The following is a 26,898-nucleotide window of genomic DNA, read 5'->3' as shown; positions in this document are numbered from 1 at the left end:
CAGCCATTGTCAACAGGCATAGACACATATACACAAACATACAGATGTGTGTATATACAAATATGCACCCATATATACCCTCAGATATTCAAGAACGGAATTAGACTATATATAGAGTGTCCATTTTTTTTCACTCAACTAGACGAGGAACATTTTTTCATGCCTGCGAATGTACTGCTGCATGGTCATTTTAGTGGCTTTGCTGTATTCCATCACATATATGAACCACAACCGACTCAGCCACTCCCTATTCAAGGGTATGAACAGTAAAGGGTGTGTAGGATTTTCCTCTTTTATAATACAATATAGTCATCATCATCTGTTTCCTTGGGATTAATACCTACATGTAGAACTGGTGAAGCAAAGGGCAATAGCATTTTAAAATCTTTTACCACATAAGAAAAAAAAGTGAAAGCCTACATTAATTTGCCCTCTCTCCAGCAAAATGAAAGGGAAATTTGCTCCACATGCTCCCCAACGCTGAGTATTATTATTATTTTGTCAGTTTGCTAAGTTAAAAAATGCCATGTCATTTATCTATCTGTATGACTCTATTTATTAGGGAGGTTGAACATTTTCATAACCACATTCTTAACTCCTAAGTACAAGATTGAATCCCTTACAGAAAGATGACATGGAAGAGGGTGGTGGAACTCACTGGCCAGATGCTCAGACCTGGCCTCAGAGACTTTGTCTTCATGTCTACAAATCAGTGGTTCCCAGAGATTACACCTCAGCTATGCAGGTGCAAAATCTGACTTCTTTTCACCCCAGTGTTTGCTAAAAACAATTCACAGGTAATGTGCTGATAAGCCAGGATGCTAATGTATCAACTTATAATAAAAAATACAATCTTGGGGCACCTGTATGGCTCAGCGGGTTAAGCATCCAACTCTTGATTCTGGCTTAGGTCATGATTTCAGAGTCAAGGAACTGAGCCCTGGATCTGACTCCAAGGTCAATGCGGAGTCCGCTTGAGATTCTCTCTCTCCCTCTTCTTCTGCCCCTCCCCTGCTCATGTGCACGCGCAGGGACGCATGCTCTCACTCTCTCTCTCAAATAAATAAACAAATCTTTAGAAAAATATATGATCTTTGTAACAGTAGAAATATTCATGTACAATATCTAGAATACTCTGTTCTGAAACACAAATTAGGAATCAGAAGGTTATCTGATGAATAAAAATGTATCCCCAGAGTCAGAGAGGAGCAGCAAGAGAACACTGACAGACACCAGAATATATCTGCAGATGGTCAGAATCCCACCCACTGGAGAATTCTTTCTCCAGCTCCAGGTGTCCTGAGGAAAGTTAGTCTCATGAAGCCCATCCAGAGACCTACCCTCCTCACATGTATGGCCAGGAGAGGGGTCTGTGGCTGTGGATGACCCACATGATGGCAACTAACAACTTTAACCCCAGTCACCCTCTAGCCTACAAAACTAATCAGCCACACAGGCCTAAGGGCACAGAACCAACAGCCTCCCTTAACACCCTGTCCTAACTTTCTGGGCCAATCAATCAATCAATATCCTCTTTTTGTCTCTCTGTCTCTGTCTCTGTCTCTCTCTCTCTCTCTCTCTGTCTCTGTATCTCCCTCTCTCCTCCTTTCTCTCTCTCACTTTATTTCCTTGTTTTCTCATACAGAAGTACACTTCTTTTCTGTTTTTCTTTTCTTTTATTACATGAATCTACACCTTGTCTCCCCAACTTATACCTGCCTGAGGCCACCCACTGGTTCCCAAACTGGGGTACATGTACCCTGGAGGGTTCATCAAAGTTGGTTTAGTTATACTTGGAGACAGAGGGATAAATATGGCTTGTCAGAGAAAACTAATTTTTCTTAATGTTACATAATTTAAAACATTTCAAAAGTAGAGAAAACATAATACATGGAATACAACATGTATGAGTCCTTTGAATAAAATATAATTTTAAAAAATACTCAAAGAAATTCCAGTTTGCCTACAGTGTCTGACTCAACCTCTAACCAGCTCCCACCCTCCCATATCCATACCCACCACGGGAGCGCTATGCATCTGAGCTCCTCTGCCTCTTAAGAACACTTTGGTGTTAAGTTAGGAAGCACCAATGCTAAATTAGGGCAAAGGTTAAAGGCAAAGATCAGATGGACCTGGCATCCTATAGTCCAGGGTCTTGTAGACCTGGCCTGGAAAACATTTACAAGTTGGGCGCCGTCAAGTGAGTTATTTAATACTCTAAGCTTCAATTCCCTCATTTGCTGAACGGAATAATAACAAAATAATTGATAAAATGTTTGATAGTCATAAGAGTCTAATAAAATTTACAAAATTGATTTTTACAAATTTATTTATAACCAATCTCAGCTTAGCTCTTGGATTTCCATTTCTGCTGAGGGTGGAAAATTGTTCATTCTTCAGTACAATATAACCTGGTCTTTTCTAATTCAAGACTTTCTTTGGGGGTAAATACTGGGAAATACTGAATCAAGGTTCACCCTTCAAACTTCTCCATCCCTGTAAGGCATCTGGGTCCAAGAGGCTTCTTCATGGTATTGGAATGGAGCAGTATCTGTCAAGTCATCCCCCCTGCTGGGGTTCACATCTGTTCTGGTGCTTGGGCTGGAAGTGTCATACCAGCCACAGCCACAGCCACAGCCAGAGTTAACTGAAGAAAGGCAGGCCTCCTTGTTCTATACCTGGATGGATCTAACTTTGGTGATTTCTGCTAGTATCCAAGCTAGTAGATCCTCAAAGACCAAGATACCCTGTGGCACCTCCAGGGGCATATATCCCACTGCAGTGTCCTCTCTGGTATGTCTTCATTTACTCAATCAAGCGTTTCTAAGGGTAACACACTGGTATTAACTCCTGGGCTCATGCTCACACTTTCTCCACTCAGGGATCCGGGGTGGAAGTGGGAAGAGGTCTGAGGGTGCTTGTCTTTGTGAAACCTACTTGATATTCTCCCAACGGTGGGACCAGCTAGAACCCAGGACAACTCTGCTGTTCATGAAGCAACTTGCTAGTTTATCCTGTGCCACTAGTCTCCCTGTCGTCAACCTTTAACTCTGGGGAACATATCCAGGGACACAGGACCTTTGAGGTCAGCTCTGAGCCCAAGGCTATTCAATTAATGATGGCGCATCAAACAAAAGTTATCATGTGTTCCAAGTCCACAAAGAATGCAGTAAATAAAATTAAATGGAAGTCTTCGTGACAGAAAATGAAATAGCTACTGACAAAAAAAGCAGACGGAGAACACTTATGAACTTGAAACATATACAAATCATGACTTGAAATGACACTTATCTCTAAGTATCATGAGAATTAACTAATGTTGAGCTCCTGGAGAATATAAGTGATACATAAATGCTAAACAATTTACGTTTGCTGAATCACTTAGGATGCTTACTGAAATACCATGTAATACTGATATTCTAGAAGATTAATTCCCCCTAAAAGCAAACGACTTCCAAAGTGGCTTGACAAATGACAAGGAAATAGCAGTTTTATGAATCTGATACTGTTTTGTGTGACAATGGGACAAGTAATAAAAGAGAAAAATCTATCAGTATCTCCAGGATAATACTATGGTGACTGGATAGCTGCACCTGGCTTTCTGAAGAAAACCATATCAACATAAAAGCTTTCCCTAAAGGCACTGGCACATGAAGAAATGGATTAGCTACCTCAGCAAACATTTTGTGAACCCTTAGATTCTAGTACTATGCTAAATCTTGGGAATACAAAATAAATAATGATCCAGCCCTGAGGTCACTCACCCTCACTTGATATTTCACCTATGACCTGTACCTTGACAGTATCATCCCTGGGATTGACCCAGTCTTCCCGACCTCAACAGCCTGGCAGCTATCCCACACTCTTCTTTGCCCTTCAAATGCCAAATCCAATCAGTCACCGGGACCCAGGGTCACTGCTCCAATCCCCCAATGGTTGAGACTTGTCCCTGGGGTGATGACTCTCCTGCACTTGCAGGCTGCCTTGGCATTAGAGAAGGTCCTGAGGTAGAAAAGCAAGAAGGGCTTGGACTGTCCTTCACATCTGTGGCTGGAATCACTGATAGACCCAGAGATATCATACTGGGCATGTAAGCATTTGCTTCGCCAATTGTACTACTCAGGGAGGGCCCAGAGAGCACTTACTGGAGAAATTAGTGGAGATAAGGGACCAGAGAGATTGAGGAAGAAAGATCAAGAAAGATGGTAGGAACAGGGACAAGGAAGAGATAGAAAAGAGAAAGGAAGGAGTCCAGAAGCCAAGCAAGAGAAAGTAGTGAGGATCCTAAGAAAAGCTCAATCACCTGTTCAGGAGAACAGAATTAGGAGAAGAGAACAGTGTTTCGAACAAATAAGACAATGGTACTTTATAGAAATCGGGTTAGGAGCTCTTAGTAGCCTCAAGGTATCTATGTGAGTGGACTTCTTAGATCATGGAGGTGGGAGTCAGGAGTCAATATATAACATATAACTATGCTGTAAAACAGTTTAGAAAATTAGGGGGGAAATGGCACTGGGCTTTACCTCCAAATATAGTCATATTCTGAACAGAACGATCTGAGAATTTGAAATCTGAAACTTTGAGGAAGAAAAAGCAAAGGCAATCACCTACCCTATAAATTCCACAATGATTGGCAACCTCCACTGCTGGAAAAAGTGTGCTTCCTGCACTGACCTGACATTCCTAATGCAATGTGATTAGAGAGGGAGAGGAAAGGAGAAAGCTGGCACCTAGAATATGTCTCTCCTCCAAAACTATCCTCTCACCAACTTGCTGATGCCTGAAACTCCACAGAGTTTTGTATCTGGTAGAAGAAAAGAAATGAATGACTGAGTATTGAGTGACACTCTTGTGCTAGCTCTAAGCCAGGGGATTTACATACATTATTTCATGACATCCTCTGAAATCAAGAGGTTTAATTCCCCATTTTATAGGTAAGAATATGAAAGTGAGACTGGTTAAGAAACACTTCCAAGGTCACAAAGCTAATAAGAAGTAGAGCCACAATTCAAGTGACACCACAGTCCCCAATCTTTGCCTACACCATTCTGTACCCATCGAGCTTAATTAATTTAATTAATCTAATTGGCATTGGTAACAATGCCATCAATCCTAAAAAGAATCATACTTTTATACATGACTTTTTTCATTCATTCAATGCATATCTATCTAGTGAGCACTCTTCTGGATTCATTCATTCAGCAAGTATTCACAGAGTCTGACTACATGCTAGGTACTATACTAGGATACCTCAACAAATGACTCAGATGTGATCTCTGTGCTTTGGCAGGATAAAGGAACACATGAAAAAATAAAGCAATTACAAATTGCAAATTGTGGAATGGGCTATATGAAGGAAGCTGGGACAGAGAATACTAAGGAAATGGTGGCCCACATTGGAAGGCAACAATTCAAAACAAGCTCTGAAGAATGGGAGGGGCAGCCTGGGAAAAGGGTACTCCCAAAATCAGGCATAACCCAGGAAAAGATCCCAGAGCATAAAACAACTTAAAGAAGGCTCATCTGACTAGAGAATGCTGAGTGTAGGAAATGGGTATGCAGGATGCTTAAGAATCAGGCAGGTCCCATTCTGCAGGGCTCTGTAAGCTCTCTTGGGACTTGTGGTTTTATGCTGTGTGTGTAGGAAGCCATGAAGGATTTCAATCAAAGAAAGGACATGATATAATTATTTTTTAAAAGATTTCCCTGATGCTCATGGAAAATGGTCTGCCAGAGGCAGGGAGAACAGTTTATAGGCTGCCACAATAGTCCAGAAGGGAAACAAAGATGGCCCAGATTAGAGTGGTGGCATAGAGGTGGAGGGGAGGAGTTGGCTCTGAGATCTTTGTAGGCTGAGCCAAAAGAGATTGCTAATAAATCGGATATGGGAAATGAAAAGGAGATAGGTTCTAGTTTCTGACGGAGAAATTAGATGGATAGTGGAGCCATACACTGAGATATTTTGATAAGGGGGAATGGGATGCCTGAGTGGCTCAAAAGTTAAGCATCTGCCTTCAGCTCAGGGCATGATCCTGGAGTCCCGGGATTGAGTCCCACATTGGGCTCCCTGTAGAGAGCCCGCTTCTCCATCTGCCTGTGTCTCTGCCTCTTCTCTCTCTCTCTCTCATAAATAAATAAATAAAATCTTTAAAAAAAAAAAGGAGGGGGAAGAAGGGGAACAATAGTTTGATTTTGAGCTCTTGGGTTTCTGAAATTTGACTTGTCTGTGAGACATCCAAGTGGAGATGTCTAGTAAAAATCCAGCTATGTGAGTCCAGAACTCAGAAGAGAGATCAGCTCAGGGAACATCATTTCTGGAGTTGAGAGAGAGAATAAAGAGAGAGAAGCCCAAGCAAAAAGCTGATGTTTAGAGACCTGGATTTGGAAAACTGAGAAGGAGCAGCCAGTGAGAGGTCTAAAGAGAACTATGTTATAGAAGGGGAGGAGGATGTCATGGAAGCAAGGCAAAACCACATTTAGGTCCATTCTAAGGCCGCTGAGGTGAAAGAAAATTCAAAAGTAAAATGATGAATAAGATACAATTCTCATCCCAGAAGAGTTCAAGCCTGATAAGAAAGAGAAATATGATTGATGAAGGAATAAAAAGCTAGCGTAACATTTATTGAGCACTTACTACCTGACAGGAACTAAGCTAAATGATTTACATGTATTATCACCAAAGCCTCTGATGGGGTAGAAATCATTATTATTCTCATTTTACAGATGAGAGAACTAAGGCTCAGAAAGAATGGCTCACCAAAGGTCACAGAGCTAGGAAGGGGGAGAAGCAGGATTTTAAAGGTAGGCAGTCTGATGCCCAAGGCATACTTCTAACCACAAAGATATCCACATCTAGTTGGGAACATAGACACATAGCCAACTCCCTTAATCACTCTCCTTAGTTCTCTCCTGCCTAACTTAGTCCTTACCCCTATTTCCATAAGGTCTTTGCTTAAGGACCTGGGACAGCTCTTTTACCTGCAGGGACTTTGTTCAACATAGCGGTGATGCTCAGAAGCAGCCCCAGCACTGGAGCTCTCACAGCATTGAGCTTTCATGTCCCCTCTACTTCCTTACACCTACGAGGTTAACCTACCAGGACAGTAAACCTTACCCAAGGTCCCCTTAGAGGCTCCAACCCCAGAACCTGTCCTCCAGATATTTAACCTTTATTTTAAATCAGAAACTGATAAGATCCATCTTGGGCAATTATTAGATGTGGGCTGACGTGGCACAGCAGCAGCAGGGAGTAATCACTCCTGATAAAATTGAAGAAAAAAAGGAAAAAGCTATTTTAACTTAAATTGTTTCCTATAAAACAGTTTTGAAGGTAAAAGGTACTATCTTCTTGTCAGTGTCAACATTTCTCTTGCTGGATAAGTGAAATTATGTTTCTGTCAATGATGAAATCTTTCCAAAAGAGAGGTGACATTTTGTTTGGTTTCTGGCAAAGAATGATTAGGTCTGATGAGACTGGATGCATAAAAGAACACTTCCATAGGGCATGAGTGAACATCACCAAATTTCTACTGTCTGCAATGAGTGTATGGCCAGAACTCTTAAACCTTGCCTATACTAATTTGGTTCAATGGCCTTGATGAATATTTTTCACTAAGTTTTTGTCCATTGTCAGAGTGATAGATATGGCCAGAGACTGTATACTCCAGCTTTCTATTATCTACTATCCAAACTCATCGCCTAATTGTCAGCAGCCAGTATCTAGAGGGACATCTTTGCTCTTTCCCTCATAACTTTCAGTGGTGTCATCTTGCTGAACCCACCAGCACAGCAGGCTATCCCACATTCATCTGAGTTCAGCTGTATCACAAAATTAAAATGAGTTTAAGAGATTCCTGATCCTTCGTGAAAACAACATTTAAGACTTCTGACCTGAAAGTACTAAGAACTGACTGGGTTTCCAGCTTCACTGCCTCTCTCTGTGTGTGAGATGACACACATGCCAACTGAGCCCATCATAGTTAATGTCTTCACCTCTAAGTGGGAGTCCCAAAGACCTGTAGCTACAGAAAGGAACAAAAGGAATTGCTCTGAAGGGTTAAAAGCATTCCTCCCAGTAGGAGAAAACCAAGGCTCTTTTATTTCACAGTTGCAGAGCTGAAGCTTGCAATTGCTTGGCATTGAGCATGAGCTTGTGCCCAGAACACCCAAAATGCGAAAGAGAAGCAGAAGTACAGCTTGGGCACACGTCAATGTGTTTGGACTTAGCAGAAGTGGAATTCTCTGAAATATCAAAAAACCTCTGTGTCCCACACTACGGTATGGCTCTGGTGCTATTCTCAGGTCTTGTCATGACTGATTCTTCTCCAATCAATAGTTAATCTAAGTCATGTGCACCTTTTGGGAAGTTGCAAGTGTGCAACTTTGCACTAAGCCAAAGTCTCAAGTATATGAGAAGCAGAGAAGGAGTAGGGGGGAAAAAGTGAAGGAGAATTCAGAAGGAAGAGTTTAATAGTTTTCATGGATTCATTCAAAGAATACAAGTAAATGTCATTTTTATTCCCAAATGGTCATACAAATAACAAGAATTAAAGAAAAAAAGTTTTTCTGAATTATGCCATTATACATGGCATCAAATTTTCTTCCACTTCTGTTTTCTTCTTCCTTCTCCACCCCCACCTCACCTCTAAATAAATCAAATTTACAACCTAAGATGTGGCTAATTATAATAAGAAACATTACTTTGAAAACCAGCACTAAAGGAAAAAAAAAAAAATCCTGCCAGTTAAACCCTGTCACACACATGTGGGTTCCAGAGATGTTAAAATGTAAAAAAGGTGTTCATCATAAAATCCATGAACCACAGCAAACACACACACACACACACACACACACACACACACATCACACTCATCAATGAATTTCTCTAGCAAGGGCAGAAAAACTGTCATCAAAAACCAATTTTCCAAACAGCTAGAGTTGTGCCACTCCTAAAAAGGAGGGGGTGGAGAGTTTAAAGTTTATTTTATGGCATATATTTGCTGCCTGAAGACAACTCAGAACAGCATTGGCAGATAATGGACCACATTTCATATCTGAGAAATGTGTCTTATTTTTAAAACCGAAAGCAGAGAAAGTCATTAGATTTGCTTTCACTCTTGCCAACAGGATGGCAGGGCAATTTTCATCATATCTGCTCCTCTTTGTTTCCTTCATTTTCCATTTTCCTCTCTTCTTTACATTCATCTTTATTCTAGCCTTCTTGGTTTTGTGGGATTTTTTTTTTTACTTAAAATCTCATTTAGTTGTCTCAGTACCTCATTAATGTGGCCTGCCTCAAAGATCCTTAATAATAACTTATTGTACATGTTTATTACACTTGATAGGAAGCAATTTTATTGAAGCCCCTTTTGTCTCCTCATTTGCAAGTAATCTGTGCCTCCACACCTATAATACTCTCCCTAAGAAACTAGTTCTTAGCTTTATACTTGTTTGTTATTGCCAGGGAGATGATAATGAGAATTCATGAGGCTGAGAAGCAGGTACAGTGACTCCGTCTCCAAACCTGCCCAGTGCCTACCTATAATGAAGATGATCTGTATTGATTTGGCATAATGTTCCTGACACCTATTATAGTGGCTATTTTCTCTTCAAGACTAAGGATTTGTTTAGATTAACTTTCTTATTGCATTGGTGATTTGTTAAAGCCTTAACCAGGTCACTCATAGAAAAAGTTGGTGCCAACTAGTGGAAATTTAATTACTCTGCAAGTGAACATTTACAAAGTGTCCAACTTTTGCCCAGACATACTGGCAGGCACTGAGGATAGCTCAAGAGCTAAGACATAGTCTGTGGCTTCAAGCTAAGCAGAAAAAGGAAACACATTGGAAATAAACATGGCCCAGTTCATTGGTCTGTACCAGCTGCTATAACAAACAACTGCAGACTGAGTAGCTTATGAAGAACAAATATTTATTTCCCAAAGTTCTGGAGCCTGAAAGCCTGAGATCAGACTACCCAGCATGGTGATATGAGGGCTCTTTTCTGGGTCACAGACTTCCCATCATATATTTGTATGGCAAAAGGGGCTCGGAAGTGACATGGGGTCTTTCTTATTAAGAGTACTCATCACATCTGTCAGGGCTCCACCCTCTTCACCTAATGGCCTCCTGAATCACCACCCCACCTTCTAACATCATCATGTTGGGTGTTGGAATTTCCCACGTGAATTTTGAGGGGATACAAACATTCAGAACATAGCACTCAAAAGCCCTCGGGCAGTTAAATTAGCACCGCCCCTCCCATATTTCCCCCAGCTGATTAGCACTTACCACCTCCTCTGGATCCTTGTTCTCAACTAAGAGAGCCCGATGGCAGCACTCCTACTTCCTAATCCCAAAGACACACAAAATATATCTGTGAGAAAAAAAGAAAAATGGAAGTATCAACAAGAGGCATGGCCAATTCCATGATTTATGTCTTCAGCTGCATGTCTCTAAGGCCTTCAAACAAAAACAGAAACTAGAATGTGTTTCAATTATACTTTCACCATTGATTATGGAAATTTTTCAAATATATAAAGTAGAAAGAGAAGAATATGAATGCCAAGTACCTAGCCCCAGCTTCAGTAATTACCAACAAGTCTGCCATTTTGATTTTATCTCTGCCCCCTGCCTTTTTTCTTATTACATTTCAAAGCCAATCCCAGATGTCCTACCATTTTGCCCATAAATACCTCAGCATGTATCTCGAAGTGACTGAGACATTTTTCTTTTTAACATCACCACAGTGCCATTATCTCATCCAACAAAATTTATAAGAATTTCTTATTATCACCTAATAACCTGCCTTATTTTTCCCTGGTTTCAAAAATGTATTTTTATAGCCAATTTGTTCAAATCAATAGCCAAACAAAGTCCACAAATAGCATTTGTTAGCTTCTTAAGTCTCTTTCAATCCAAAACAGCTGTTTCTCCCTTTCTTCTCCATATCATTTATTTGTTGAAGAAAATTAGTCATTTGTCCAGTGACTGAATGCATCACTGGTTTTCATCCAGCATGTTTCCTTTCTGCTGCATTTTCTAGAAACTAGTAGTTGGATCTAGAGACATCTAGGTTCGATATTTCTAGCAACAAGATGCCATAGATAATACTGTGAGTTCCTACTGCATCACTTCAGGAGGTGTAGAATGTCTGGTTTGGGGGGTTTCTTTTTCCCCACTTGTTGTGATAATCAATGAGTGCAGGACATGCCAACCTGATCTCCCTAAAAAGTCTCCCCGTGACCTTTCACCTAGTGCTTGTGGTAACTAAGATAATTATTGCTTAGAGAAACTATTCCATTAGGGATTTTATTTAAGTTAATCAATCTGTTCATGTTATAAGTATACTGCTGAGTGAGATCATTTACCCCCTTATTGGTTAAGCTAAATCAGAAAAAAACTAAATTTCAAAACACTTTTTAAACCATGAAAACTTGAGACAGTTATCAAAAAAAAAAAAGTGGCATTTTCAACCTATAGATTTCTCTCTTTTGAGAAGAACCTTATTTTAATATCTAAACATTTCACAGCTCCCCTACTTGATAGTAGTTGAAATTTTAATCCTACTGATCAGGAAAATATAAATGATGAAAAGCTTCTGTGAATTCAGTGACCTCCTAAACAGATTTCTATTATTTTTATCATAACAGTACTCTAAACACACTTGAGATTTAGCAAAGTCATGTGCCATAGAAATAAAACAAAACACTTTAAAGTATAGAAGTTGCAGTCTTTCCCCTTTCTGTCTTACACCCTAAACCATGCCCTACTGGAGAAAGGAAGTATTTAAAGGTGCAGGTCCAGCCCTGTGCTCTTCTCTGGAGATCAGATCACCAGTAATAAACTAAGAGGGCATATGAGAGGAGGCGGGGGGGGGGGGGGATGTTTGCATATGACTCAGCCCAAACAACCTAGAGAGTGTACACAATAAAGAGCTGACCAAGAAAGACTAGTGAAGACTAGTGAAGGAAGAAGCGGTTTCCGCTAAGTATCAGGAAAAGTCTGTGGGAGTTTACAGAGAGCAAAGAGCAAGATTATATTTTCTGGCTGGATTTGTTCCCCATTCCACCCTCCACCCTTTGCCATTTTCAAAAGAGACTTCAAAAGCCTTAAATTCCTATTCTGATTACCCTAGACACCAGGATTTATATGACTTATAGATGTATAATGTAAGACACAGTGTTGATTCAGTAGATAATGTTTCCTTACAGATACACAACTTCAGGCTGGCCCCAGTCCCTCCCCTGATCTCCCTGGGATCCAGAGTCAAGCAACTTCCCACAGTGGGTGTCTGGAACTTTGGTTCCTAACACTTCACCTAGGCTCTATCATCATCACATCCCACAAGAACATCAAGAATACTCTATTAAGCATGCCTGGGTGGCTCAGTAGTTGAGCCTTTGGCTCAGGACCTAATCCCGGGTCTGGGGATTGAGTCCATCATCGGGCTCCCTAAGAGGAGCCTACTTCTCCCTCTTCCTATGTCTCTGCCCTTCTCTCTGTCTCTCATAAATAAATAAAATAATAATCTCTTTTTAAAAAAGAATATTCTCTATTAAATGCCATGTCCATATGGATTCCCCCCACAGGGCACATTTTAAGCTAGGGGTTTGTGCCCCAAGAGCAGTCAGCCCACAGGACCATCAGTCATCAAGATAAGAAGACCTATTGGCCTATTGTGCTGAGGTGAGAAATTTACCCAGTACAACTACCTGGTTAGGCTGGTTGATCACCCATTAGATACCAGGCTAAATGAGCCAGTGACTCAAACTCATGTTTGGAATGTATACTCCTTGGGGGCCCAAACACAACCCTCCTTTATCTATACAGTAGACCACTTAATACTTACTTCTGCAGATATGCTTCTCTCAATGAAGACATTGCATTCAAAAACTCATAAAGTGGAACTCTTGAAGGAATAAAGTGATTTGTTCTAAGCAGAATTGGCTTTATTGAGATGCTGAGAAGATGACGTGTAGCTTCAATCCATCAATCAGAAAGAATTTGCAGAACATCTTGCATGAGTCACCTCCCTGGGAAGATAGCTCAGCAGAGTGGTAGGGGGCATCACGGACCTGAAAGGAATGGTAAGGCTGCCAGCTAAGCAAGGGCTCCTGCTCCAATCCTAAACTCAAATTTTGTTAAAAGGATGCTTTTCCTAATATTAAAAATCCAGAAGTAACAACTTGCCATGATCCAAAAGGTTAAATTTGCTTTCCTCATCAAGCATCTAGCTCAATACTTTTAAACACTCTTAACTTTTGTTTAGAATTGCTCAACCAAAAGAAAAAGAATTGCTCAACCAGGGGGTGCCTGGGTGGCTCTTGGTTTTGGCTCAGGTCGTGGTTTCAGCGTCAGGCTCTGCAGTCAACGGGGAGTCTGCTTTAGGAGTCTCTCCTTCTACCTCTGTCCTTCCCCCTGTGCGCTAGGTCTCTCCCTCTAAAATAAATAGATAGATGATAGATGATAGATAGATAGATAGATAGATAGATAGATAGATAGATAGATAGATAGATGATAGATGATAGATAGATAGATAGATAGATAGATAGATAGATAGATAGATAGAGCTTTAAAAAAAAAGGTAATTGTTCACCCCGAGCAAACACCTACAATGCAAATCAGTGGGAATAAAATAAAACAATATTATGTTGACACTGATTCCAGCCTTGAGAAATGGATCTTGACAAGTATCATTTCTTTTAGAGAGCCACTGCTTCTGACACCTCCTCCCCCAAGTGGAACTGAGCAGTAATAAAGTCAGCCTCAGAATTCATTCATTCATTCACTCACTCATTCATTCAACAAATGCTTACTGTAAACCCTTGTGCTAGAGATGAACAGGACAGAGTGCTGCTGCTTTTTGATTTCTTGATCTAATAATTATGCTACTAACGTCAGAACCACATGGTGCAATGATGTCACAAGAGAAGTAAATCTATCTACCATTCTTTTGGTGCAGCATATTAGTTTTTTCAGTGGGGAGCAAGAGGAAGCTATCCAGGGGTATGCCTTTGGAGTCTTGCTTTTGCTCTTGATTTACTGCAGCTACAGGTTGTGACCCTGAAATAAGTGGAAGCTATGTTTCCCTGACCTCCCAAGACACTCCATATCTCAACTTGCTGGATTTTCCATGTCCAAAACTCTCACCCAACAATGCCAGTCAGCTGAGGAGAACACTTTCTGTAAAAAGAGGGGAGTGACTTAACCAAAGTTAAGACCTCCTCCTCAGACAGCTTGGGGGTAAGAAAAAAGAAAGGTCCTTTAATAAAGATCTACTCCAGATGACTGAGGACAGCAAAGATGAGGTGTGAAAGGTGAAATCCAAAAAAAAAAAAAAAAAAAAAAAAGGTGAAATCCAGGCTCTATTTTATTGATTAATTAAAATTTTAGTTCAGAAAATCAGAGTCACATGCAGTTGTAACCAATGGTAACATTTTGCAAAACTATACTATACTATAGCAACCAGGATACTGACATTCATACAATCCATCGGTCTTTTTTTTTTTAAGATTTTATTTATTTATATTATTATTTTATTTATTTTGTTTCTAACAGGTAAACCAGGTTTGGCTCCCCCCAGCCATGCCATCCTTCTGGCTCATGCTTCTGTGTAATCTCTTCCTCATGAGTATGTGTGGGACCCATGACTTTCTTCTCAACCAATGAAATATGTTAAGTGATGGAATCACCTCTATGATTAGATTGTTATAGAAGACTCCATCTTGCCAGAAGACTCACTCTAGAAATTTCTTGCTGGTTTGATCAAATAAGTGGCCATGTTGGAAAAACCTAAGTGGGCCAAGAACTGTAGGCAGCCACTAGGAGCTGAAGCAGCCTCCAGCCTCTGCCAGCCAAAAGGCATAACCTTCAGCCTGACAACCACAAGGATGTGAATCCTGCCAGCAACCTGGGTGGCAACATTCTTCCACAGGTGGGCTCTTCCACAACCTGGGCAGACAACACTTCATTTGTAGCCTCATAAGAGGACACAATCTGGGTGAGCCTTGCCCAGGTCCCTGACCTCTGGGACTGTGAGATAACAATGTAGGTTGTTTTAAGCTTCTAGATTTGTAGTAATTTGTTACACACCAACGGGGGGGGGGGGGGGGTGTTACAGAATGAATGTTTGTGTACCCTCCCCATTCATATGTTGAAGTATAATTCCCAATGTGATAGGTGAGACCTTTGGAGGTGAGACCTTTGGGAGGTGATTAAGTCATAAGGTTAGAGACCTCATGAATGAGATTAGGGCCCTATAAGAAGAGGCCAGAGACACAGCTCACTTTTTTTCAGTCATGTGAGGATATAAATCAGCAGTCTATGACCTGAAAGACAGTCTTCACCAGAACTCAACCATGCTGACACCCTGGTCTTAGGCTTCCAGCCTTCAGAACTATGAGCAATAAATATTTGTTGTTTAAGCCATCAAGCCACTGTGGCATTTTATCACAGCAGCCTGAGCTAAGACACCAGGTAATTCCTATTTATGCAGCAAAGATACCAACATACCAGGTGACCTGGTGCAAGTAGGGGATCCTGCCCTGGTCCACACCTGGAGAACCACTGATCCAAATCAAAGTGAGGCTAAGCCTCAGGGGGCCTCTAGTACTAGCCTGTTTTGAATCAAACCCTAGAGTTCCTCTTGACATTAAAGACCTGCCTGGCTCCTAGAGTGGGAGAGAGGAGGTCCTTTAACTCTTCAAGAATATTTTGGAGTTTCACTACACCTGCCTCCTGCTCCCAGGCTTCCATCTGATTGTCCAATTCAGAAGTGGCCCATGACTATACACCTGGAAACCAAAAAGCAGACACTTTGTAGTTTGTCCCTTTTGCTATTCTTTGAGGTAGTAGGGAGTATCTGGAAAGATTTCACAGGTCCTAAATGTCTCTACTTGGTTTTTAATATCTAATTGATCACAAGATCAGATTTTAAATGACAAAAAGACTGATGGGTATAATTATGTGTATATAAAAAAACATATATTCGTTTTAGTGTTTGTCTCCCTCTACATACACACACACACACACACACAGAGAGAGAGAGAGGGAGAGAGAGAGAGAGAGAGAGAGAGAAAGGAACATAAGCACTGTACATAAGGTCAGGGACTTTTTCTATGGTGCTCACCGATGTATCTTCGGGAACCTAGAACTTTGCCTAACATATTTGTAGGAGGGTAAGAAGGATGGATTAGAGGGAGAAGGGTCTATACTATAGTGGTCTCCCATCAGGACAGTGCTAATCTAATCAATGAAACTAAGCCAATAGTAATGGGTAATCATAGTCTCATCCTTTTTCCCTCAGAGTAGCAGCCACTAGAAATATCCCAAAGGTCTGACACAGTGATTCATATTCCAAAGATAGTTGTCCATTTCATCTCCTCTCAGGGACAGCAGGGCATCTTAACTGCATATTCATCTGTCATAAAATGCCCCCAGTGCCCTCAATTAGCCATAATTTGCAGCCAATTGAAGACAGCATGCATATTTTTAGAAACCCTTGCAGTGACATACCACTGTTCACCCATGGGCCTTCTTCTCATGATAACTCACTTCCTGTCAAACAGTGGAGTCACACAACTGGGATGGCCCATTGGGGGAGAGCCTTGTTAATGCACAATAGCTTTAATGGGCCAATCTTTAAACAGACCACCCAGTATGGAAGTGGAGTAATAAAACCAGGTCTGAGAGAGACATTTCTCTTTAACTTTTAATTTCTGCTTCTGGCTAAAGACAGATCTGTGATGTGATTTTAACATGGCTTTTTGCAGCTCCAGATTTCTCTAGCAGTAAAACCAGCTTCATGGCAGTATTTTTCCTTCTCAACTACTTCTCTAGTTTTGGGAATCAAATTCTTTCAAATCTATCTGTGGATGAGTCTGATGAGCTTCCTGCGTTATTCATCCTCAAGTAAATTAGGAAAACCATTACCAGCTTGCCTCGAGTTTCTTGTCAAGTCTAACCATTGACCATACTGATGTCCTGTTTAATCAAATAATTTATTTACACAGCATCGACATTTCTATTCATACTTCAAATTATGAAATGAAGGAGGAAAGACAAACTTCTTCAAACTCTAGTCTTTAATTTGGAACCTGGTATACCACCATCACCTACCTCTCTTCATCCCAGGGAGCAGGGTTGGGGAGACAGGGAAGATCCTAGAATATGCACTAACAAAGGTCTGCCTGGCATGCCCTGCCTGTGTGAATATGTGTGGGATGAGAGTAAGGACTGTGTCTGGCACCATACATTCTCCCTGAAGCATGATGCTCAAATAAGCTCCCATAATTTACTCTAGATTCCAAACAAGAGATCAGAGAGCAGCATTGAGGCAGGCTGTCTGCCACCAGGGTTTTGGAGAATGCTGACTCCCAGCCTCTGTACATGAACCCACAAATCTTAAGTCCTCATTATGTGCCAAGGACTGAACAATAAATATGTGAAGACAGAAGGCCACCAAGTGAGAAGAAGGGAGCCACTATGTGCCATATTCAGTGATAGGCTCTGACCCATGTTTTCTACTTTAATTTCCAAGAGATACAAATTTGTTCCTCCCATATTTCCCCCCATATTACTCAGGCAGAAACAGGCCCAAAGGAGTTGAGTAACTTGCCCAAAGTCATGCAGACAATTCTGCACCCAAGCCCATCTTCTTCCTGCTGTATCACAAATTATTCATTCTACTAACTACCACTCTTGCCCACATGGCTTCTTTATGCTTCCATTTCCTTTAAACAGCTAAGGTTTTGTCTGACTTAAAAAAAAAAAAAAAAAACTACAGGATTAGGGTTACTCTTTCCCTCCGTTATCTTCCAAAAGGGTCGGTATTTTGTTACTACTAAGTTCACCAAACAAGTTGGGCCAGATTTTAGAAGAATGGGATAATACATCACTAAAGCATTCAACATAAACCCCCACCTAGTACAGCTGAACAAACCGTAAGATATGAATCTTCACACCAAGAGCTGAAAAACAAGTATGTGACCCTAAAAAGAACAAATTTTGGCAGCACAAACTCTTAAAAACATAGAGCTTTATTTCTTCAATAGAGGCCTTTCATTAAATTGCACAGATAAATAGCCAAATATACAAATAAATGAATCAATAAAGCTTCAAAGGAAGTAAGGACCATAGAGAAAGCCAAATGTGTTCATTCTTTGCTTTCACTGATCAAATCAACACTTTCCCCAGGTGCTTTGGGGATTCTCTTGCTCTTCTATGCATTTGCCCATAAAAGCAATGACATTTGTTGATTACACTCATTTGCTTTTTAGAGGCCAAGGTGGATTGTATTCGCCTTTTCTATTAGCCTCGCAATACCTCCCTGTGTTTTTTGCAGTAGATTTTCTGAACAGCAATAGGTTCTAATCAATCTTTCTGGATTCATTTCTCAGAATCTCACAATCACCTCAAGGAACATTTCAAACCTGATTTATCATCATTACCAGACCCTAAATATTCACCAGATTCTTTATTATTTATTACACCTAGTTAATTTCCCTGTTCTGGCCTTATGGGTCAAATCACAGAGCATGTGAAGGATTATTCGCACAATATGTCATGAAGACTCTACTATAATGCACAGTCACATTTAGGAAGAAGTATTTCACTCTCTCTCTCTCTCTCTCTCTCACACACACACACACACACACACACACACACACACACACACACTAGAACAGTTCTGAACTGTAGCTGAGCCCCTCTGCTTCTCTTCAGGACTGACCCACATCCAGGCATTCACCTCTTGCTCCAAGCACCTCCTGAACTACACATACACAGGGGCAAACAACAGCAACTTCCCCATCTCCCTCCATCTGTGGGAGGGAGCAAAAGCCCCATCTGTGCTCTCTATTAAAAAGCCTGGCAAGGGACTACATGGGATAAAGTGATTCCAGGTCAGTCCTGGATGGGGAGAAAGTGTCCTAAGGTTATAATGAGGTAAGAAATGGAAACAAGTACATTACTACCCTTCTGGGATAAAATGACACCCCCAGGATGACCCATCCTAGAAAACAAAGATCTCACAATGGTGACCCTCTGAAGAAGACACATCACACCTGTACCCTCATGCCACCCACCAAATTAGCTGTGGCTTCCCAGTCCACACCTCCTAGGACCCTCCCCTTTAGCCCAGATGAAGGAACTGTGGCTCGCCATGAGCAGTCCAGACTTTGTTCCACCCACAGCACACGGTGATGATGGAAGAGGATCTGTTTGAATTCTCTTTTAGAAAAACATCTCTAGTTCATCCCGTGTTCTGTGCTCTAAGACCTTTCAGAGTCTGACTGTCCAGGAAACAGCTGTCTGGTGTGTTAGTGAATGGAAGCAGGCTCACCCAGGACTAAAGCTCCAAGACACCAAAGACACTGCATGCTGTGTTGCTCCAGATGACAGAATTAGAACCAATCAGAGAAGTTGCTGGACAAGGTGTTTCTTCTTCATTCAGGGAAGACCTTCAGAGTCCCTTTTCAGAACAGTCTGTCTTACGGAACAGCTAAAGAGATTAGGTAACAATTGCCAAGGGATAGTGCATGAGAGGCAACCCACTTACCTGTTAGGACCTCTTCCAAATCAAAGCTGGTATGACTCTGAGGAGATGTTCTAAATTCAAGTCACAGAGTCAAAGCATTCTATACCTGCAACAGATTTCTGGGTTCATCTTGTCTAGACCTTGCAAAGTAGCAATACCAGGCTGAATTTAGCCCAGCGGGAAATTTCATTTTGTTTACAGAGTGTTGGTGCACACAGGTTTATTGTTTCATCCAATATTTAAGAACATTCATCCAAAATAAAGAAAAGATTTTGCATAAAATCTGGATTTTTCAGCTTCTCTTTAAGAGAAAAAAATCAAAAGATCTGGTCACCTGAGGCCTGCATGCAACTTGAAGCTGAATAATGGTTCACCTTTTAGATGGGGCTGTGGTCTGTCCCCACCCCCACCATCTTCCATTGCCCAACAGTCTCTCGTTAAAGTTGGGGTTTTGTTGGCTTTCTGTTTTATTGTTATATTCTGTTTTGTTTTGTTTCAAGGCCTCTTTATTCATGTGTATTTTCTATCTTCCATGTGGCCATAAGTATTTGCTGCTGGTGGCCTAGTAAAACTCTAGATATAGTGACTAAGGCTCAGAGAAGTTGAGTGATTTGTCCAAGGTCACCAGCCAGCTAGTACAAAGCAAAACTCAGTTTCTCTTGTGAGCCAATGCTCCATTAACTTGGCTACACTGCCAGCCTTTATATAGCTAATTTTCCGGGACCAATTTGACTATTCACATTCAGATTGTGCAAACTATCCCTCTACACTTCCATTTAATATATCCTAGCAATATGGCTCCACATTTATCCTTAAACAAACAATAATAATAGCAAACAAACCTACAAAAACCAAAACTCTTCTCTCCAGCTGACTCTGCAAGTAGCTAGCACCCAAAGACCAAACACCCTTTTGTGTGTCCAATAAAAAATCGATCTGATGAACACATAAGATTTCAATCTTCCTTGCAAAATCAGGAATAGGCCAAAACCTTATTACTTCAGACTCTGCATTGATAGTCCAAATCAATAGTGCAAACAAGATTTCTGGGGGAAAGGTTAAAGTAATTGGCTGAACACACTGGTGTCAAGCCACCATAAGTACTTTCAAAGCAAATAATTAAATACAAATAATTGATAAGCTCACTATAAACAATACATTTATATATATTAAATTTTAAAAGCTATATATATATATGGCTTTATAACACATTTCTTACAATCTAATCTACTTACTGTCCATACTTGAAAATGATATAACCATATACCTCTCAAAATCTCCCATAATCAGACCTGTATCTGATTTAACCTGCCTAGGCTCCACAGGAATTTTAAGGATAGAGTAAACCAAAGACTGATGAAGGACTTTTTATAGAGAGAGCATGGGGGGTGGTGGCAGAGGGGGAGTGAGAATCTTAAGCAGGTTCCACACTGACCATGGAGCCAATGTGGGGCTTTATCTCACAACCCTGAGATCATGACCTGAGCTGAAATCAAAAGTCAGATGCTTACCTGATTGAGCCACCCAGGCACCCCCTGATGAAGGACTTTTTTAAAGCTTTTAGTTGGGCGAGGAGATCACTCTAGGCAGAGCCTAGCTTAACTCACTTTGTCTATGTGTCAAGCAATTCTATTTTGTCCTGGCACTAAACAGAGACCTGACTTGACTGACTCATGGTCAGGTCCCCCACATAGGAGGTAGTCGGACTTGCCTGGTTCAGATGACATTTAGGCTCACCTTTTAGAAGAGACTGATTTAAAGACAGCATGTTAAAAGACTGCCTGGGGCCGTCATCACTGGGGCCACATATCAAGCTGTCAGACTAGAAAACAGGTTGGGGATTACCTTAGCTGTCCTTTAAGCCTAACCTCAGCTAGAGACATAACAGACTTAGTCACCTGCTGCCTACCCAGGATTTATTCTCCTTTCCTCCTTCCTAGGAAAACCCACATTGTGGTTACCTATCTAGGATTGATAATCAGAACACAACAGACAGGCTTACTGTTGTTCACACCTAGTATCCATTCTGATTCATCAAGACCAAACTGTACTAGACATAACATATTTTAAAATGTATTTAGGGACGCCTGGGTGGCTCAGCGGTTGAGCACCTGCCCCTGGCTCAGGGCGTGATCCGCAGTCTCAGGATAGAGGCCCACATCAGGCTCCCTGCCTGGAGCCTGCTTCTCCCTCTGCCTACGTCTCTGCCTTTCTGTTGCTGTGTCTTTCATGAATAAATAAATAAAATATTTTTTTAAGATGTATTTATTTAAGAGGAAGAGAGAGAGCACCCACAAGTGCAAGAGCAGGTGGCTGAGGGGCAGAGGGCGAGGGAGAGAGAGAATCTCAAGCAGCCTCCCTCGCTGAACACGGAGCCAAGCAGCACAGCACAGGGCTCCATCTCACCACCCTGATGGCCTGAGCTGAAACCAAGAGTCTACTGCTTAATCTGCTGTGCCACCCAGGCACCCCTAGACCTAACTAACATATTTAGAATCTCAGTCCTCTGGGGAGGCAACGTACCTACCAGCCCGGACTGCAGAAAAGAGCCCTGATTAGTATCAGCCAATCACAGCAATCCTATCCTTCTTGTCACTAATTGGTTTAAGTATCCTGCCTTCAGCCAATCAGTACAGAGTATTCCCCTTGTTAATTGCTATTTTTTTCAGGGTGGGACCCACGGTCTGACCCAGTCAGACTAAAGAAATGGAATATTTAGTCCATGACTCAGGGAAAGATTATTCTCTCACTCACACAGAACAGACATCACTAGTCCTGGCTGCTAATTCAGCCCTCTTGAAACTCTGAGGGCAGTCCTCTTTAGGACTGAGCCTACACACTGATGAGGGTAAGGAGGGGGAGCACAAGGAGGGGGAGCACGAAGACTTGCAGAGAAATAGAGCCATAGGTTCAAGGATTAGGTTAGGGTACTGTGCCTGGGGCTTGCCCTACCTCCTGTTATGAGAAATACTAAATTTCCTGACTGTTTAAACTGCTTTAGGTGGGAATTCTGTTCCTGCCAGTTAAAAATTTCCAGTATTTGCACAAGCCAATATATTCAAAGCAGGTTAGAGGGACTTTTCTGGTGAAGCTAGTGTTTTAACCCATCCCTACACAGACTTTTTAGTCAGAGCAGATAGAGCAACTATTTGCAGCTGCAAAGTTCAGTTTGCATTCTTGTTTTCAACTGTAGTTGAAACACAATGTTACATTCCTTTCAGGCATACGCCATGGTGATACGACAAATTTATACATTATGCTATGTTCACCACAAGTGCAGCTGCCATCTGTCCCAATACATCACGATTACAGCATCATTGACTGTATTCCTTATGCTGTGCCTTTTATTCCCATAATTTATTCATTCCCTAATTAAAAGCCTGTATCTCCTACTCCCCTTCACTCATTTTGCCCATCCTCCCCCTTCTCTTCCTGCAACCATCACTTTGTTCTCTGTATTCATAGAACTTATGTTGCTTGTTTATTCTTTTTTTTTTAGATTTCACATGAGTGAAATCATGTAAAAATCAAAATAAAAAAAATCAAAATCATATGGTATTTGTCTTCCTCAGTCTTATTTCACTCAGCATAATACCCTCTAGATCCATTCATGTTGTCTCAAATGTCACTATCTTATCCTTAGTTATGGCTATAAAATATTCATATATATTCATATATATATGAATAATGTGGTGTGCGTATATCTCACACACACACACACACACACACACACACATTTGTCTATCGACGGACACTTAGGTTACTTCCATATCATGGCCATTATAAATAATGACGTAATAAACATAGGGGTGTATATACCTTTGTAAATTAGTGTTTTCATTTTCTTTGAGTAAATATCCAATAGTGGAATTATTGGATCATATGGTGTTTCTGTTTTTAATTTTTTGAGGACCCTCCATACTGTTTTCCACAGTGGCTGCACCAATTTACATTCCTACCAACAGTGTACAAGTGTTCTTTTTTCCCACATTCTGTCCAACACTTATTTCTTGTATTTTTTATTTTAGCCACTCTGAAAGTGTAAGCTGATAGCTCATTGTGGTCCTGATTTGCATTTCTTTGATGATTAGTGATGTCGAGCATTTTCATGTGTCTGTTGGCCACATATAGGTCTTCTCTAGAAAAATGTTCATTCAGGTCCTCCGCCCATTTTTAGTCAGACATTTTTGGTGTTGAGTTGCATAAATTCTTTACATATTTTGGATACTAATCCCTTATTATCATTTCCAAATATCTTCTCCTAGTCAGTAGGTTGCCTTTTCATTTTATTGATATTTTCACTTACTGTACAAAACCTTTTTATTTTGATGTAGTCCCAATAGTTTATTTTTGCTTTTGTTTCTCTTGCCTCAGAAAATATATCTAGAAAAATGCTGCTATGGTCAATGTCAGAAAAATTACTGCCTGTATTCTCTTCTAGATTTTTATGGTTTCAGGCCTCACATTTAGATCTTTAATCCATTTTTAACTAATTTTTGTGTATAATGTAAGAAAGTGGTCAGTTTCATTCTTTTACATGCATTTGTCTGGTTTTCCCAGCACAATTTATTGAAGACACTGTCTTTTCCCCATTGTATTTTCTTGTTTCCTTTGTCATAGATTATGGATGCTATAATCTCGGGTTTATTTCTATGCTCTCTATTCTGTCCCATTGATCTATGTGTCTATTTTTGTGTTAGTACCATACTGTTTTCATTACTATAACTTTGCAGTATATCTTGAAATCCAGAATTGTGATACCTCCAACTTTGTTTTTCTTTTTCAAGATTACCTTGGCTATTCAGGGTGTTTTGTGGTTCCACAGGAATTTTAGGTCGATTTGCTCTACTTTTGTGAAAAATGCTGTTGGTATTTTGATAGGGATTGCACTGAATCTGTAGGTTTCTTTGGGTAATATGGACATTTTAACAATTATAATTCTTTCAATCCATGAGCATAGAATATCTTTCCATTTGTGTTTTCTTCAATTTCTTTCATCAGTATTTTTTAGTTTTCAGAGTACAGGTCTTTCAATTCTTTGGTTAAGTTTATTCCTAGGTATTTTATTACTTTTGGTGAAAATGTAAATGGTGAGAGAAATTTCTTAATTTCTCTTTCTGCTACGTTATTACTAGCATATAAAAATGCTACCAATTTATGGGTATTAATTTTATATCCTGCAACTTTACTGAATTCATTTGTTACTTCTAATAGTTTTTGGTGGGGTCTTTGGGGTTTTCTACATATAGTATCATGTCATCTACAAATAGTGAAAGTTTTACTTCTTCTTTAGCAATATGGATGTCTCATTTCTTTTGCTTTTCTTATTCCTGTGACTGGAATTTCCAGTACTATGTTGAATAAAAGAGGTAAGAATGGACACATCCTTGTCTTGTTCCTGATCTTAGGGGAAAACCTCTTGGTTTTTCACCATTGAGTATGAAGTCAGCTGTGTATTTGTCATATGTGACCTTTATTTGGCCCCACTTCATTGAGAACTTTTATCATGAATAGATGTTGAATTTTGTCAAGTGCTTTTTCTGTATCTATTGAGATAATCATATGATTTTTATGCTTCCATTTGTTGATGTAGTGTATCAGGTTGATTGACCTGTGAATATTGAACCATCTTTACCATCCCTGGAATAAATTCCATTTGATCACAGTGTTTGATTCTTTTAACACATGCATTGTTGAATGCAGTTGCCTGGTATTTAGTTGAGGATTTTTGCATCTACATTCATAAGGGTTATTGGCCTTCCCTTCCTTCCTTCCTTCCTTCCTTCCTTCCTTCCTTCCTTCCTTCCTTCCTTCCTTTTTTTTTCTTTTTATTTATTTTTTTATTATTTGTGTGTGTGTGTGTGTGGTGTCTTTGTCGGGTTTTGGCATCAGGGTAACACTGGCCTTATAGAATATATTTGGAGGTTTTCCTTCATCCTCTATTTTTGGAAGAGTTTGAGGAGAATAGATAATAACTCTTTTTAAAATGTCTAGTAGAATTCCCTCTTTGAATCCATCTAGTCCTGGAGGTTTATTTTTGGTAGTTTTTTGATTACCAATTTCATTGCTTGTAATTGGTCTGTTCAGATTTTCTATTTTTCCCTGATTCGGTTTTAGATCACGTGTTTCTAGAAATTTATCCATTTTTTTTGGTTGTGCCATTTGTTGGCATAACAATTTTTTGTAGTATTCTTATAATCCTTTGTATTTCTGTGGTGTCAGTTGTACTCTCTCATTTCTGATTTTGACTCTCTTTTTTTTCTTGGTAAGTCTGGCTAAGAGTTTATTAATTTTGTTTATTTTCTTAAGAGAACCAGTTCTTCATTTCACTGATTTTTTTTTCTTTTTATCTTTATGTCATTCATTTCTGATATTTATTATTTTCTTCTACTCACTCTGGGCTTTGTTTGCTCTTCTTTTCTAGTTCCTTTAGGTATAAGGTTAGGTTGTTTGAGTTTTTTCTAATTTCTTGAGATAGGACTGTGTCACTATATATTTCTCTCTTGAAGTGAGATTTTTTATTTACTAAAAAATAATAATGATGATAATAATTGCTTTTACTATGTCCCAAAGATTTCAGACTGTTGTGCTTTCATTTCATTCATCTCCAGGTAATTTTTTTATTTCATCTTTGAATGCTTTGTTGATCTAGTGGTTGTTTAATATCATGTTTTTGAATTTCCAAATGTTTGCATTTTTCCAGTTTTTTCCTTATGATTTATTTCTAGTTTCATACTGTTGTGATCAGAAAAGATGTATGGTATGATTTCAATCTTCTCAAATTTATCAAGACTTATTTTGTGGCCTAATATGTGATCTATTCTAGAGAATGTTCCATATACACTTAGAAAGAATGTGCATTCTGTTGTTTGGGGATAGAATATGCTGTCTATACCTGTTATGTCCTTCTGGTCAAATGTGTCATTCTGTTTTCTTTTTTATATAGAGATTTTTTAAAATTATTATTTATTTATTTGACAGAGAGAGACAGAGTGCATACAAGGAGGGGGAGCAGCAGAGGGAGAGGGAGAAGCAGGCTCTCCACTGACCAGGGAGCCCCATACGGGACTTGATCCAGGACTCTGGGATCATGACCCGAGCTGAAAGCAGATGATTCACTGACTGAGCCACCCAGACACCCCCAAAGACACTGTTTTCTTGTTTATTTTCTGTATTGATGATATATCAATTGATGTAAGTGGGGTGTTAAAGTTCCCTACTATTATTGTATTACCATCAATTTCTCTCTTTATATTTGTTAATATTTGCTCTATGTTTTTAGGTGCTCCAGTGCTGGGTGTGTATTTATACTTCTTATAACCAATGGTTGGATTGGTCCTTTTATCATTATGTAAGACAGTT

General features: G+C 40.0%; 1 protein-coding gene across 3 annotated transcripts in view; it reads right to left on the bottom strand.

Moving 5' to 3' along the window:
* Positions 1–26,898, bottom strand: part of LOC144291971 (uncharacterized) — a 147,978-nt gene that overhangs the window by 45,654 nt on the left and 75,426 nt on the right. For all 3 annotated transcript variants that reach the window (XR_013359512.1, XM_077861779.1, XM_077861778.1), the window contains exon 5: positions 10,290–10,374. Coding sequence is in view for 2 of the 3 variants with exons in the window: in XM_077861779.1 (XP_077717905.1) it covers positions 10,316–10,374 (59 nt within the window). In the remaining variant the exon portion in view is untranslated. The remainder of the gene's footprint in view (positions 1–10,289; positions 10,375–26,898) is intronic.

This window comes from Canis aureus, chromosome 20, assembly GCF_053574225.1.
Source record: "Canis aureus isolate CA01 chromosome 20, VMU_Caureus_v.1.0, whole genome shotgun sequence".
Lineage (NCBI taxonomy): Eukaryota > Metazoa > Chordata > Mammalia > Carnivora > Canidae > Canis > Canis aureus.
This window is presented reverse-complemented; position numbering and strand designations above follow the sequence as displayed.